Genomic DNA, 15,871 nt, shown 5'->3' with positions numbered 1-15,871 from the left:
CAGCTCAGAGAGGTCATTAGTTGCCATAAAACCTGACAGCTGCACTGAAGTCAATGAGCAGCTTCAATCTGGACACAAGTGCAGAGTCCACTGCTGACAGTTTATTCTTTTCACTGCAACAAGGGAATATGTGAAAGGAAACTGTGACTTAGGTCTCTGCTCAAAAATGTGAATCTTTGTGTTAATGGTCCCTGTGTGAGCACTGATAATTAAATGTAAGATCTGCTCTGCTCCTTTGTGTGTTGGAAAAGCTGTTCAGCTAAGGGATGAGACTGGGGACTCAGGTCTGTGGTAAATTTCTGAGGGCTGCCCTGATGATTCAGGTGCTGGGCAGTGCAAAAAGCTCTGTAAGAAGAGCACTCTGGAGAATATAAGCTTTTAGGTGTGTTTATCCCTGTTTCTTAATAGCATTCTAAGAGTTTTCTGGACAGAGGGATCTCTAAGCTGTGATTTATTCTGTGAGAGCTGAGTGCTGTAAGGTAGAAAGTGTAAAATATTATAAGAAAAATGAATACACTGAGGGAAAAGAAGGGATGTAGCTCCCAAAAGGCTTCCAATCACTGCTTCCAATTCCACTTCATCAGAAAGCAGCTGTAAAGATGTTCCAGATGGAGTCACTTCATCCAGCATGTTCTCCTGATTGCTCCCTGTAAAACGTGGCTAATGCACTGTCAGGCAGGTGAAATCCTTTTCAAATCACAAGCAAGTGAAGAAGAGCTGTGTGGCTGAGAACATGTTCAAGCTAGTAAAGAGATACCAAAGAAGATTTCTGGTTGGAGAATTCCTCTTGTCCTTCCATCCTGAGTCTCCAGCCTCGGGATGAAAAGCTATCACAGATTTCTACAAACATCTGAGGGCGGAAGGAGGAAATCTAATGTGGCAGCAACTTTAAGTAGGTAGTTTACCATCTTCAAAACCATTGTCTTTAAAATAATTTTCCTTACAAATTTCTTCTGCTCCAGCTGTTGCTGGTTGAAGGTCAGTCCTCCCACCCCCTGGCCATGTGCCAACTGTCCCCTGGGTGCCAGGGCTGGAAACAGTCCTCTGCCTAAACCTGTAAGGTAGGTTTCCAGGAAAGGAACAAACAATGGGTTTGTGTTGTAAAGGGGTTGTGAGTAACCAGGATGCAGAGGTTTCCAATTGTGGGTGGTAGAACTACCTGCACTGCCCTCATTTCTACAACACACACTATTTGCTATTTGCTTTGGATTCAAGAGCATCAAATAAAGGTTAATCAGAGGGAGTCCTGTGTTATGGACAGATCCAGCATGGGAACAGAAGGGGATTTTTCCCTTCTTGGAATCAGTGAGGAATGTGTTAAGCATGAAGTGTAAATGAAAAATTATGGCCATACTTGGATACCCTGGCTTCTTGCACAGTGAAATATAGACATTAGTATTTGACTTCACCTGGTGTTCAATCAAATCTTAATGCACTCAATGAAAACCACTATTTCTTCAGGAGGACTTGGACAGTTGTCATCCCTGAAATCCAGTGGACCAGGCAGGACTTCTGCTCCAGGAGGGTGAGCCAGACTAGCACTCTGGTCTCTGTAGATCACCATGGCCGTGACTTTTGTGAACAGAAATAAACATTCTCCATGCTGCTAAGTCAGCTACGCAATGACCTTCCACCTCTCAGGTGACAGGATCAGCTTGTGCACCTTCACTGTTCTCTGCTACTTTTTGCCAGTTACTTCACTAACTTCTTGTCATTCTCCACTTGCATTATTTCTTGCAAGGGTCTGAACCCCACCTATGATGCAGGTGCTATTTCTGGTGGTGGGCTCACTTTCCTTTTTTCAAAATATATTATGGCATTTAGGTATTTAGGTATTTAGCTTGAGAATGAGAAACTGACCCCCACACAGATGGGAAAATGCTAAAACAGATTAATTCCTTCTGGTGCTCGAAGAACAACCTTCATGACCTGCACCACACGGAATGAAGACAGCAGGACCTCCTCTCTTCCACACCTACCCTTAAATTCTTTGTCTGAAACAATGAGGGGAAGTGAGGAGTGGCCAGAGCAGCCGGTGATAGTGAGGCAATGTGTGTAGGTAAAGACCTCAAGCAGTAAGGGTTAATATGCAAAGATAACAAAAAGATAATTGTTGGCAAGAAGGCATTAAAAAAACGTGTTTAGTTGGGAAAGGAAACTTCATTTGCAGAACACTGCAGGCATTGTCTGATAAAATGGGTATCAGAACAAAGCAGATCTGAGCTGGACAGATTCTGAACCTCCAAAGCTGTAACTTTAACAAGAAATCTTTAATGAGGTGATGGGGAAGTTAAACAAGTCAAGTGTTCACCACCATAAATTGCATGGGGAAGCTAAAGAAGTCAAGATTGCACATCCATAAATTGTATGTGCCTTTCATTCCTGTACGAGACAGCTTTGCAATTCTTTATTCTGGCTGGAGCTTGATACTCAATTTTGCCTTTGTCTGAGAGTTTTTCACTTTCCTCTTTGTGACACTGAAAGTCTTTTTGAGTTGAAATCCTTCACTGACTCATTAATACTCAGAAAAGCACCATGTATTAATTAGCAGGCTGTGATGCTGTAAATCATGACCTTCCTGTGATCAGTAATTCCTTCACAGAAAAACATGCTCTGTAGTTTCTTCTTTTAGTTGTAAAAAGAACCCTGCGGTCCTGTACAAATACTAAACCCCATGGGCAGCAATAAGATTTTTAAAATTCCACTGAGTTTGTAACTTGATTTTTTGCTATACTATTTAATGCATTTAATGCATATTTAAATAAATGCTACTTTATTATCTATTTAACACATAGCAGTTCAAGTGGTGCCCCTTATAATGATTCATCTCAGGCTGCTGCAGTGAAAGACCACAGCAGTAATTTCCATTAGTGTAATTCCTACAAAAATTCCTTTTTCAGGAAGAAAATTTACCAATAAACACACAACAGTTCTGGCCTCACTCTAAAAATTGCTGAACTCAATGGAAAATATCATTAAAAGAAGGAGTATTTGAATCATGCCTCTAATGAGGGACCACACATAGAGTGGCTTGACCTTCTTTTCCTGTGATTTGGTGTTGCTAAAGCTCATCTGCAGTTGCTTGCCAGTTTTGTTTCTGGACAGTTTTAATACAAATAACACAAAGTATTCAACTGATATAATAAGGGCCATAGGGCCTCTAAATTAACTGAGATGTTCATAAATCAGAAATGAGAGCTTGCACCCTCATATTTTGTATATCTAGATACAAATATCTGTGTGGTTGCACATACTGAATTCCTGATTAACAAAATCTCAGAAATACCTTGCCTGGATCACTCAGAGTACTTAGTTTTGTAATAAAAACGTGGCCACCTCATAAGAGCAAGTCTTCAGGCACTGAACTAGGAGAAGATCAGAGATTTCTGGAGGCTAATCCCAATGCACACCAAGGCTGTTTGGAGGACTTGCTGGGTGGAGCTTGCCAGAGTGACTGTAGGTGTCTGGTTATTGGGGCACTTTGTGTTTTTTTGTGAGTTTTGGAAACACCATCATCCATGGCAGAGAGAAGGAGGCACTTCCAGGGAATGGTTTAGGTGATGTTGTCCTGAAGCCAATTCCTTAAGAGCAGCCTACCTGTACAAAATATAACTGTAAAGGTATAGTAGACTAATTATATCTTATCTCTTCTTTGTAGGCATGTAAAGTTAGGAGACACAATGCAGTGAAATTGCTGGTGATGGGACCCAAAGAAGTAGCCCTTTTTTTTTTAATGAAGCTAAATACGTTCAATATTTTATGTCAAAATATAATAGAGAAAGGAACTTTGCCACTGCCAAGAGGTGTTTTCGAAGGTAAAGTGATACAGAGTAGTAAAAACATAACCAGAGTAAATGGCTACTTAAGTGTGTACTAAAGATGGAAAGAAAAACTGTCAGCTGTCACAAAAGTCGCAACAGGTGGATAGCACCCAAAACCCTCATTAAATTGTTGAAAAAACACTTTTTGCAGAAAGGAAGGCTAGGTGTTGGACTACCTTATGGAAAATCTGCCCAGCTCCTCTCCCTTCTGCTGCTGTTTGCTTCCATTGTGGCATGTTTGAAATATTTCTTCTGCACTATGGACTTCCAGAATTCTCTCGCCTCGAATAACCTGAACTATCCAGCACACTCAGGACATCAAGGTGCATCTCCACTCTGTGTTCTTGCCTGAAAAACCCAAAAGCCATTCAGGTCCCTTTGCCACCAAAAGAACTCCACTCTCTGGGGGATCCTGCAGAATCACCTGCCACGAGCTGCCCAGCAGAGTAAAATATCTTCTTTCTAGGGCTTACACATGGCTGTACCAAAGAGTAAAATATATATAAATGAACAACTTGGTGGAGGGTATCCCTCCCCGTGGCAGCTGGGGGGAACCAGGAGGTGGTTTTTAATGCCTCTTCCAACACAAACCATTCCGTAATTCTGTGATCAGACCATCCCCAAGGCAGGCTCCTGGTCTGCAAGCCTGGAGGAGGAATATCTGAACCTTGGAAAGAACTCAGCTCTGGTTGAGCACCTGGCTGCCAGGCATTCTGACAAAGAATAATGGTATAATATTTTTGTGCAGCCTAAGAGGTGACATTAGGAGAAAAAGTGAAATGAGCCTGTGTGGTTCAGATGAGAGAAGAGATAAAAGTAGAGGAAATGATACAAATACAATGTTTTTTCTCTATGTCCTCTGTCTTTAGACAGCTTTCAAACTTCTTTGCCATATACTGTAGAGAGTTTCTTAAGAAGGATTCAGGACCTGGATGCATATTCCATCTGGGCAGCCAGCACATGAATCCTGTAGCTATCCTGTCTCCTTGTCCTCAAACAGGAGGCTGAACATGTTCCAGTGGACACAAAACCTGTATTTGCCAGTTTCCACTGGCAAGAGATGATGTCTAAAACCTGTACAGTTAGAAAATGAGGGGCGAGGGGGCAGCTCTGGCCCCAAGCCACCCATTTGCTTAGAAGAATTAGATTTTAAGGTGTGAGGACATTGCTTCAAGATCTCAACAACCAATGGGCTCCTGTTGTACCTCCTAGGAAAGGGGGGTACCACCTTTGATGGACACTGTAGGAGTGTGGCTTTAGTGACCTGCCCTGGTTAAGACTCTTACACAGAAAATACAGGGCAAGTTCCCCAAATTCAAGACACATTCCAGTAAATTAATTCTCACTCCTCACACTGCTTTCCTTCTGCTCTGGTTCCTGTCTCACTGGCTGTTCCTCCTTTCAGCAGCTTGATGATATTTCTATATTCTCTTCTATATCATTAGTGCATTTAAAGGTCCAACTGAGATAGCTCTAGTTCTGTCCTTCCTGACTGTTCACAACCTTAGATGGGATTTGCCATTTATGGCTGACAGCCTGAAGAAATTACATGTCTTACATCACCTCCAGAAAGCTGCTCCTCTATTTTGGGCTTTGTTTCTTAAATAAATTTCAAAAGCACAGTACAAAGGGCACATGCATACTGAAAGCAGCAGAAGGATGTTTAGGAGTATATTTAAATTAAAAAGGTTATTTCTCTCTCCTGCTGCCTTCTTTTTGAAATGAGTCTCCACCAGTAAAGAGGTAAATATATCTGGGAAGAAAATCCCAAGCATAACATCTTTTAGTCACATAAAAAATGCTTTAAGTAACCAACTAAAGTGATGCCTGTAAATGTGTGACTGCTGTGGCCCAAATATTTCCTAAACCTAAGCTTTAATTCTTAGAGAGAACTTTGAGTACCCATAGCTCAGGCTCTCGTGTGAGCAAGGTTAAACCAGTGCACTTTCTATTACAACTACTCTTTCAGACTAAGACTTTGGAGGCAAATGCATGAATGACACACACAAAACTACTCTGCAGCTCATGCAATGGCAGGCAATCTTCTTCTTTCCTAAAATCTGTGTAGTCTTATTCCTATGATGGGAGGTGGTAACTACTCAGAGGCTTAGATTTATTCCGTAAAGCAGGGAAGTGCTTTCCTAGGAAAGGCTAGTAATCCCACTGAGGTAATGGAATCACTGAGGCTACTAACCAGGAGTCATCAGTGTTTCTGTTCTGGACTAAGATCTGTGTCTGCAGCACCTGACATGCTTTAACGTTCTGCACTAAGCTTCAACAGCACAGATTTAGAATAATTTGATTTTCCTTGGGGCTGCAGGAATTTCCCAACACCTGTTTTAAAAACACTGCATGTGATCACAGGAGTGATGCTGAAAAACAGGATGTAATCTGATACAATTTGATGGATGAGGAGATGCCCATGCAAAGAGTAGAAGACTAAACTCATTTTCAAACCAACATTGTGGCTTCACACAACGGTGTAACAGAGATATCCCTGGAGCTGGGGAAATTCAGCTGAAAGCTCTCATCTGCTTCTTCAGAATGCTTTGAGGAAATCATATATAATGGACTTCTATGCCTTGTATTGATGAAAATATTAATGCAATATTTATGATATTTTTTGTTGGGAGGGGAATGGCAGATTATTAGAAGCAATTTGCTTTAAGCCATAAATCAATTTTAGAGCACCTTGTGTGAGCCACAAAACTGTTGTTCTTTGTTTATAACATTTTCTGGTAGAAACCATCTAGTTAACACTGCAGGGAGTGAGTCAGTCACTGCACTTGCACAGTTAAAACTGTCTGGTCATCAGCCTGACTGTGAGGTTCCACTAATGGAACAGATGGGGCCTGGCCTTTGCTGTCTGGAGGGGCATATATACCATTTATCCACACAGTTTACAAAAGCAAGATGTATGCCCCGTTCTTGTGTTATTAAAGTTACTTTTTTATAGTGGAACAATCTGTCAGTTCAGTCCCTTGAGACAAACACATGGTGGATGGTTTCTGTACCAGCAGTTATGTCATGAGTACAATCACACCTTCACTGCAGGAAGTGCCACATGAGCAAGGGAAATCTGCTGCTGCCATTGTGTCCCCTGGAGTGGCTGCTGGGTGCAGAGGATGCTCAGGTGTCACCTGCAGCCATCTCTCTAAAAGCCATTCTGCCCCTTGTTTTCCTGATCACTACTTAGTGACAAATAAATTAAGAGTAGTCTTAGAAAAGGACTGGACTAAAATTCCAACTGAAGCCCTCTTGGGAAGGGGGAGAGAGCAGGCGGAGGAAGTCTGAGCTCTTTGCAGATGGGTTGTCTACAGCATGCTCATCTCCTCCCATGATGGCTCCCCAGCAGAAACTGCACTGCAAATCAAATGCCTGACTACTTGTAAAGTGAATTCCTCTGTTTTAAAGCATAAGGTAGGATTTTTCAAAATATTTCAGTTCTGCTATGTTTCATTTAGCATTCATGGGGAATTTTGCCAGCACTGCCTTTGCCAGCAGCATTATGACCAGTGAAATACTTGAAAAATCCTACCTAGAGAGGATCAATGGTTTCATCTCATTCTGTGCAGTTGTTTTGTTTGAGTAGATTTTAGGATGGCCTGAGTCATCCAATTGATTTAAACAAGTCCCATCAAAGGGAACTTGGAACTGAACTCAAATCCTTAATCTTCATGTAGAACCAATTATTCTTCTCTGCAGTGGACAGTACCAGAATACTTCATCTTTCTCCTCACCTTCAATCTTTTAAATCCTTCCCCCTACATTCTTATGGGTATTTCAAGGTCCTATCTCACTGAACTTTCCTCCTGAAATGCCACCAGGTTGTAAGTAATTGCAACCACAGTTTTCCACAAAGATTACTTTCTGATTTTGTTAGAAACCATAAATTATGCAGCAGTGAATTTTGAATGGAGAAAAGAAAAGGCTGAGTTAATAAAAACAGACATGCTTTACCTTTGGGTCATGTATTCCAGAAAGTTCTTCATATATTTTCTCTCCCACCATGACAGCAGCTAGGTTGGCTGTGTATGTCGACAGGCAAAACAAGCAGAATATAGCCCAGAGATTCATTAAAAACCTTCCAGTCCAGCACTTTGGGGGTTTGATGGCAGCTGTTCTTCCAAACAGGATCGCGTAGCAGACATTGAGGGCAGAGGAGAAGGAGAACACTTTGTTCCTGTTCCTTCCCCTAGGGGTCATTCCAAAAGGACTTTTCCACTCATACAAGGTGAGGAATACAGCTGTGATGTGAAGAGCAACAAATATCCCCAGCCACATAGTCCAGTGAAGTGGCCACATAAAGGCTCCAATAGGAGCTGCAGTGTCTTTGGTCCTCACCAAAATCCCCAAGCTGGTTGAAAAGAAAGGGCTGGTGAAATCAATCACTTGGCTTCGGGCAGTGTTGATGCTGAATGATGTCACTGCCATGTGAGCTGTACCAGCAAGAAGGTCTCCCACCAGCCCAGTCCAGTGGCCATTCTTCCAGGCACCGTATTTTCCATCCCCAACAATGTACAAGTCAAAATCAAAATTCATATCCTCAGCCAGCTTCTCCAGCAGGTCAATACAGTAGCCATAGCAGCACTTCTTCAGCTCATTGGGCACGGTGTCATTGCCCCCTTGGAGGGTTTCAAACAGGTTGTCCAGCACACCTGAATCATTGGTCAGCGGGTCCAGGCACAGCTGCCCTGCTGGGCAGAGACCTTCATCATCTACATCCCTTGTGAAGACAAAGGGATGCTCAATCAGAGTCACCACCCTCAGGTGGAGCCGGGTGGGGTGCTGCATGTGACTTTTGTGTCTCTGTGCCTGTTCTGGCCATATCCCATAGTCCATGATGATCTTCCCTTCCTGCCAGCTCCCCAGGCGTGTCCACATCGGGTTTCCAACGGGGTCATGCTGCAGATTCCAGATGAAGAAATTATTTTCTGAGCTGACAATGGATGAGCCCTTCACCTTAATGCGGCCACTGAGACCATCAAAAGTTGTGTTGGCTAAAAACCTGTTGGAGAGAGAAAGCAGAGGAGTCAGAGCAGACAGGTGAATCATGAATTTATGTTGAAGAGAGTAGACGGGGATGTTGCTGAACACCTGGACCATTCATAGCACATAGATCCTGTGGTACAACGAAACAGCCACATAATTTATGACTAAATTATATGAGGATGCTCCCCTACTATCTAATGCAAATGAAAACTCCTTGGGAAAGATGTGTTTTTTTACTTACTAGAAAAAATGAGTACAAGAACAGTAATTTTTTCAGTTACCTTTGCCTCACAAACTGATGAAACACAGGTTAGTTCTAAGCTGAACTCACCAGATCTGCTGTCACTTTCCTAGATAAAAATACATATGAAAATGGAAGAGTGGAAATTATGTATGAAATGTCCTTCCAAGAAAAATGCTATAATCTCAGTAAGATCTAGCTTACATAAGAGGGGCTACTGAAGTGCTGTCAACAGCTTTCAAGCACTCTCAAGTGAACCAATCTGGATTCAAAAATGCAAATTTGGCATTGGTAAATCACTGTTAGACACTTCAGAATAAAGTAAAGGAAGAAAGTGAAAGATGGTTGCTCTAGGACAGTCAGTTTTAATTCTTACAAAGAAAAAAACCCAACTGAAAAAGCAGTTTTTAAAAAAAATGTGCAAAAGTAATGTTCTTAAATGTGCAGTGCTGCCACTGAAGCAGAACTCATGAAGTGTGCCAGTTTTGCACTGCACATTTTGCATTGAGAATTCTGGGCTTTTACTATTTCAGTTACTGACAATTAAGTTGTGTATTTCCTTTGTATTGCAAGGCTGTGTTTGCTAGTAGTTGTCCTCTCTGCCTGTTGAATTCAGCTTCTGGCAAGCCATCATCAAAGAGGCTAAAAACGACATGGGTAAAGGAGCTGGGAACTCAGTAGGAATTGAGTGTTTGAAGTAGAAAATCCTTTTCAGTGTGAGCACCATGCCTACCTGAACTGCAGGCTGCTAACAGCAGAGCTGCTATGCATTTGGCAGGGGCTGCACAAGCCTTAAAACACTGGTTCCATTAAAAACAACCAAGTTAAATTGTTGCTAATATGGTGCAAGGCAAGTCGTGTGCATTTTTTTTCAGTAAGAGGCCTACCTGAACTGCAGGCTGCTAACAGCAGAGCTGCTATGCATTTGGCAGGGGCTGCACAAGCCTTAAAACACTGGTTCCATTAAAAACAACCAAGTTAAATTGTTGCTAATATGGTGCAAGGCAAGTCGTGTGCATTTTTTTTCAGTAAGAGGCATTTAGAAGACAGACTACTCAGCTGTCGTAGCAGAATATAGCACTTCACATTAATCCTGAGAATTGGATGAAAGTAAGTGTTGGGAGAAGTATAAAGGCTGTCATTCCAGCCTCAATAAGGAAGACATAAACTTTTAAGTACAGTTAACTGTTTATCAATAGTTACAGAGGAAAAAAATAACCTTCAATTGATTTGAAAACAATAAATCAGTTGCAAGTGTGTGTACATCCATACTGCTGCCCGGTCTCTACACTTTGTTTTGATGACTTTTGATGATTTTTGATGGGGTTTCAGCAGTTAAAACTCTGCACTGTTTAAGTCTCAAAGTCATATAAATTTTAGCCCTTTGCAAAGGCAAATTTTTGAAAGTAAATGTTTTAGTTTTGAGTGTGGTTGTGTCTGTGATAGCCTTCTCTAAAGCAGCTTCACAGTTCTTGCTCAGTCTCCTTTGAGTAGGTTGAGTTTGGAGAAAGATGACACAGACAATACTCTCAAAAGCAGATGATCTGTACATGTGCTAGCTTGGGTCAGGAAATCACACCTAAAAACGCAGACAGTTTATAAATATAAACGTATATAAACTATAAATGCAGTTTTCATGTTTTAAATCCTTTACCATTCAGTCCACTGTTAAAGGACACCATAGCTCCTGTAATCAGTGGTGTCTGCAACTGTTTACCCACTCCTTCCCTCCTAATCCATGCTTCCTACCTGATGGTGTAACTTCCCTCTTTGTGTATGTAAACACTATCAAGACAAAGTTTATGGGAGCAGGCAATCTTTAGCACTAAAGGAAGGTTTATGTGCCCATAAACTTGTTTGGGTTTTATCTCTCTCTTACTTTTATCTCCCTCAGTCTCTGTAAAAAATTGTGCAACTTCTTTACAAGCCTTGCTGGGCATACAGGCAGAAGCCATCACTGTGACAGTTAACAGTAAAACCATTCCATGTGTGTAGATGGACCTGCGTGAAAATTTTTTTAGGAGATGTGCTCAAAAGACTTAGCAGTTCACAAAAATGCCAAAAGCAGGGGGACACAAGTCCTCAAGTGGAATAAGCTTGCAAAGTTCTCAAGAATTTGGCCCCATGTTGCTAATACAGCATGACCTGGGCATGAGAATGCTGCAAAGCAGGTGCTCTGGGCGTGACTGAAGCCATGGAACAATGCATTACATTAAATTTCTGAAGCTGGAAGGAGACCACTGGAATTAATGCGTGCTGTTCCCTGACTTGTACAGTAGAAGTGAGCATCCCCAGAAGGGCAGAACGAGCCCTCTGAACCTATCCTGTGGTTCTGTTAGGAGCGGGTACCTGAGAGAGATTCAGCAGCATTTCAATGTACAACTTCACCACCTCATTGAGTTGGTGGCTTATCTTTGCAGCTGATTTGCATGTTCTGTATTTTTTTGTAGTGACAGAACATGAATCAAAATAAATGATGGGAACCATGCTGGAGAAGCATTTTAACAGCACTTTGTTTTATACGCAAGCAGCTGTGGCTGCTGAGAATTTGCATGCACTGTGAGCAGCACCAGTGAAACTCGTGCCAGCAACTTCAAGTGAAAACTCCTTTACTCAATAACTTTAAGAAACAGATAAGAGGCTCTGACTACACTTTTTAAGCTAGAAATCTCCAGTGTGAATCTTTGGGAATTACAAGTGCTGGGTACTGCACCGACACACTGGCAGTATCTGAGCAGTGCTATTTCAGAAGGGCTACTGACAGATCTGTATAGAAAGACAGCCTGCACAAATTTCAGAAGGTGAAGGGCCAGATCCTCAAGTCTGACAGCTGAATGAATTTTCTTGATGCTGTGTCAATATATGGGAGCTGACGTTCACAATGACAGTCTATGATAACTGCATCAAGGCTTTATCAGAGTCAGTTCAGTTTGAACAACGAGTCCAAAGTGTGTCATTTGCGCATTTCAGCTTTGTTTCTCATGTGCTTTGTTACAAGAACTGCTCCTTAGACCTTTAGCAGCACTATCACTCTCCAGTAGCAGTATCTTTGTTGTATATTTAAGAATGATTTAATGAAATTATTTTCTCTCAAGCTTGATGGTTGGGTCATTCCACCTCTCTTTTTGGGAAGCTTACTGGAGGCAAGAACCAGAACTGGCATGGAAAAAGAGGAGGTTCTGGGGCGAACTTGCAGTCCCTAAAGGGACTTCAACAGAGCTGGAGAGACTTCTTACTGATAGGACAAGAGGAAATGGCTACAGACTGCCAGAGGGCAGGGTTAGATGGGATTCTGGGAATAAGTTCTTCCCTGTGAGGGCGGGGAGGCCCTGGCACTGGTTGCCCAAAGCAACTGTGGCTGCCCCATCCCTGGAAGAGCTCAAGACCAGGTTGGCAGCAACCTGGGATAGTGGAAGGTGTCCCTCCCCATACGAGGAGGTGGAATGATGTCATGTTTAAGGTCCCTTCCAACCCAAACCATTCTGTGATTTTATGGACTTATGAAATAGCAGGTTGATGAAATTACCCAAGAAGCTGAGTTAAAGCTGTAAGACTAATTAAAGCTATAAGACAAGATGGGGCTTTGAAATTTTAATGCCTTGTTCCATCAACAAGGATTCTCCTGTGAGCAGGCAAGAATAGATGAGGGAATCAATCTCATTCTAAGAGAAATAATGGACAGTGACTTACAACAGTAAAATCTTCAGGGGGTTGTACATCTATACCCCTATCCATGCAGATACAAGCATGCTTTGCCATGCACTAACTCATTATTCTGCTCCTGGGTTCACTTAAATGTCTGCACAGCCAAAGTATGAGATCAGTGCTGGCAGAAGAAGCTCTGGCTGTGCCAGAGAGTGTGGCTGCTGTTCATCCACCCATTGCAGAGAGGCGAGGTGAAGGCACTGCTTCTGCTCCCTCATCCCCTTCTCCATCCCCATGCATGGCAGCTCCCGGCTTCCCACCAAGACAATTGGGTTCATTAAGACAGAAAAATGCACTCATTACTAAAAAGCAGTTAAGCACCAGACAAAAATGTTCATCTTTGGGGGCTAAAAACGCCTAAACCCTTGGTGAGATGGGCCAGGTTGGTCACAGTGAAGCCACTCATCAGCATGCCACACCTGAGAAATTAATGGCACCACTCAGAGTTAACAGTTGTGCTGCTGACGCAAACACAGTTCTGGCCGTCAGTACCTGTCTCGCTCAAACTCTGCAGAAACAGCTGCACTGATTTAGCACAAGCGTTTCTCTAACCTGTTATTTTCTCTTTAGTAGCGTTCACAAGCAAATGCATAGGGGAAAAAAACAAGGCTAAGCACACAGTTCTTTCTTTCACTTCCACAATACCTTTACCAATATGAAGGAAAAAGGAAATTTCACAGATGTGAAAACTACAAAACACTACAAAAGCTAATGGTTCTCTGTAGAGAGCATCAATGATGAATTATTTTTCATGAATACATTTAAGTGTTTTATTTTTGTTTTCTTTTTTTAAAATCTCTTCTTCAAACCTCAAAAAGCCTATTCATAAAACTGCTGTCCTCTTGTTACTCTAAGAAGGCTTCTGCTTTTACTTTTCAGATAAAATATCCAGAATAATGTGGCAAAATAAACATCACATGTCGCTGGGTTATTGTGAGTTGGTCCAGTGTTTATTTCCCAAGCCCTCTTCCACTCTTTGGAAACAGAGAGTTTTTGACTCTGAATGGACAAGTGGACTAAGGAAATGTTGGGGTCTCAAATGGTTGTGTTTTGAGCAGTGCTGTTAATAATGTATTCATGATTGAGCAGACATATCCAAGAAAAAATTATGTTTCTCAAAAAATGCCTCAAGAACTTTTATCCTAACTCTGTCCAACAAAATCTTTAAGTTGAAAAACAGATGTAAAGGGGGGAAAACATGCAACAGTTGCTGGATGTAGATTAAGTGATGAATTAATGTAATTACCCAAGATATTTTTTGCTTGTTTTCAGAAAGAACCATGTAAGTTTTCCACTCGTATGTTAAAAAACTGAATATTTCTAAACAGGAACACCCAAGTAGTTTTGGGAATGGCTTCTACATAGTGACATGAAGCAGAGACAGCACTTTGTACTTTTGAGTGCTCTCACCAAAATAAACCCTCTGAGGAGATGAAGGTGCATCTTTTTCCTCTCTTTTCCATGGAAGCATACTATCAAGGGCTACTACACATCTTTATATTGTCTGAGGGCTTAGACAGTGCAAATATTCTGTGTTTTGTACACTTAAAATCTCAGAGAATTTGACAGTAGCCCACCTTATATAAATAAACACAAATACACGATTCAGAGCACAGTCTGTAACCTAGCCTATGCTGACTATGTGGTTTCTACTTCTGTGGAACATTGTCTTCTTCTACCAGAATCTCGAAGTTCTGGCTTCTCTCCCACTGTGGCAAAGTTAAAATTTCATTATCTGCCAATAAGTAAAGAAGCAGGAGAAAATACTGAAAAAAATGTGTTTGTGAGGGAGGGTAAGCAGCATGATAGCTAACCCACAGAGAATGGTGGGAGGGAGAAGAAAATTATTTTTCTTGCAATACAGCAAATATTACCTAAAGGGGGAAAAAAAGGCAAAACTTACTTTGACAAATACTGGCCTGAAGTGATATTCCTCTCTTCCGTGTCCATGCAGTTCATCGTACTTGGAATGAGAGCCAGCTCAGGCTGGATCATGGTGGCTGCTGCCACAGCCCTGGCCACCAGTTCCATGGCATCCTGCACGTAGTGCTCGAAGACCGACTGAGTTGTCTTGCCGTGAGCGATGAGACCGAGGGGCAAGCCTTCTGTCCTCAGCTCTTCCACGTTCTGTGAATCCCCAATAATCCAGTGCAGCTCTGGAGGCATCACACCAAACTGCGTGGTTATCTCAAAAATCCTCCGCGTTTTCTCCATGTCACACCCAAACATCACCATGGTCGACGTCGTGTCTTTGATGCTCTCCAGGTAAAACTGCAAGTAGTTCAGAAGGTCACTGGTTGAAGTGAGGTTTGCTGTGATGTTTATAATGGACCCCAGGTGGAACTTGGAGCTCTGTTGTGTGAGGAAGAGAAAATCTGTGATGTTCCACTCCTCCTGGCACAGCATCAGGCTGAAATTGTACCAGTTGTTCATCGCGAGGATCGAGAAAGTGACATCAGCATCAGAACTCAGTGAGTTTTCTAAGCTCATCTGCAGGTGAAGGGGGTTCTGTGGTTATAAAAATGAAAGACAATGATCAGAAATATACTGGACACAAGCTAATGAGTCTGATTAATTTTTATACTCTCCTTTAGTTCAAAGTGACCACCTGCCAATCAACAGAACTGTGTGAGCAACAGGAAAATTTACACCCACCCAGCCTAAATGGACTGTGATTCATGGGCTTCCTCTGCTAGTTTGACTCAACTGCAGCAGTCATTTATGAGCCTGTTTCTGAGAATATCTTCTTTCTACCCACTTGTCCTTTTGGATTTCAAAGCATTCTCAAGCAAAGATTTCCCTGCACCCCTAACAGTGATATGAAAAGATATTTCCTTACAGCTCAAGTTCAGCCGATTTAGTGACCCATTTACAAATGCATGCTGAAAGGTTCATTGGTAAACAATAAAAAAAAAAAAGGAAACTCCCTCAGTTCTTTTTATTATGGCTCTTTTTTTATGTGTGTAGGGGGGGGATTTTTTACAGACATATGAGTAACCTAATCAAATGGATCACAGTCTGCCACCAAGGCACATCACGTACTACCAACAACACAGGACAAGTTACTCAATGCACAAGAGTCTAAGATACGCAGACTCTGATTTCTGAGCTG

The 15,871-nt window shown here is 41.9% G+C and overlaps 1 protein-coding gene across 1 annotated transcript in view; it reads right to left on the bottom strand.

Annotated features, from left to right (window-relative positions):
* The window catches only part of GRIN3A (glutamate ionotropic receptor NMDA type subunit 3A), a 67,663-nt gene that overhangs the window by 27,602 nt on the left and 24,190 nt on the right, over nucleotides 1-15,871 (bottom strand). Inside the window, exons 2-3 of the mRNA XM_058823871.1 lie at nucleotides 14,663-15,267; nucleotides 7,782-8,829 (exon numbers count right to left, since the gene is read on the bottom strand). Coding sequence (XP_058679854.1) covers nucleotides 7,782-8,829; nucleotides 14,663-15,267 — 1,653 coding nt within the window. The remainder of the gene's footprint in view (nucleotides 1-7,781; nucleotides 8,830-14,662; nucleotides 15,268-15,871) is intronic.

The sequence above is a fragment of the Ammospiza caudacuta genome, chromosome Z (assembly GCF_027887145.1).
Source record: "Ammospiza caudacuta isolate bAmmCau1 chromosome Z, bAmmCau1.pri, whole genome shotgun sequence".
In the NCBI taxonomy this organism is placed as follows: domain Eukaryota; kingdom Metazoa; phylum Chordata; class Aves; order Passeriformes; family Passerellidae; genus Ammospiza; species Ammospiza caudacuta.
The sequence above is the reverse complement of the archived record's forward strand: the minus strand, read 5'-3'. Positions and strand labels throughout refer to the sequence as shown.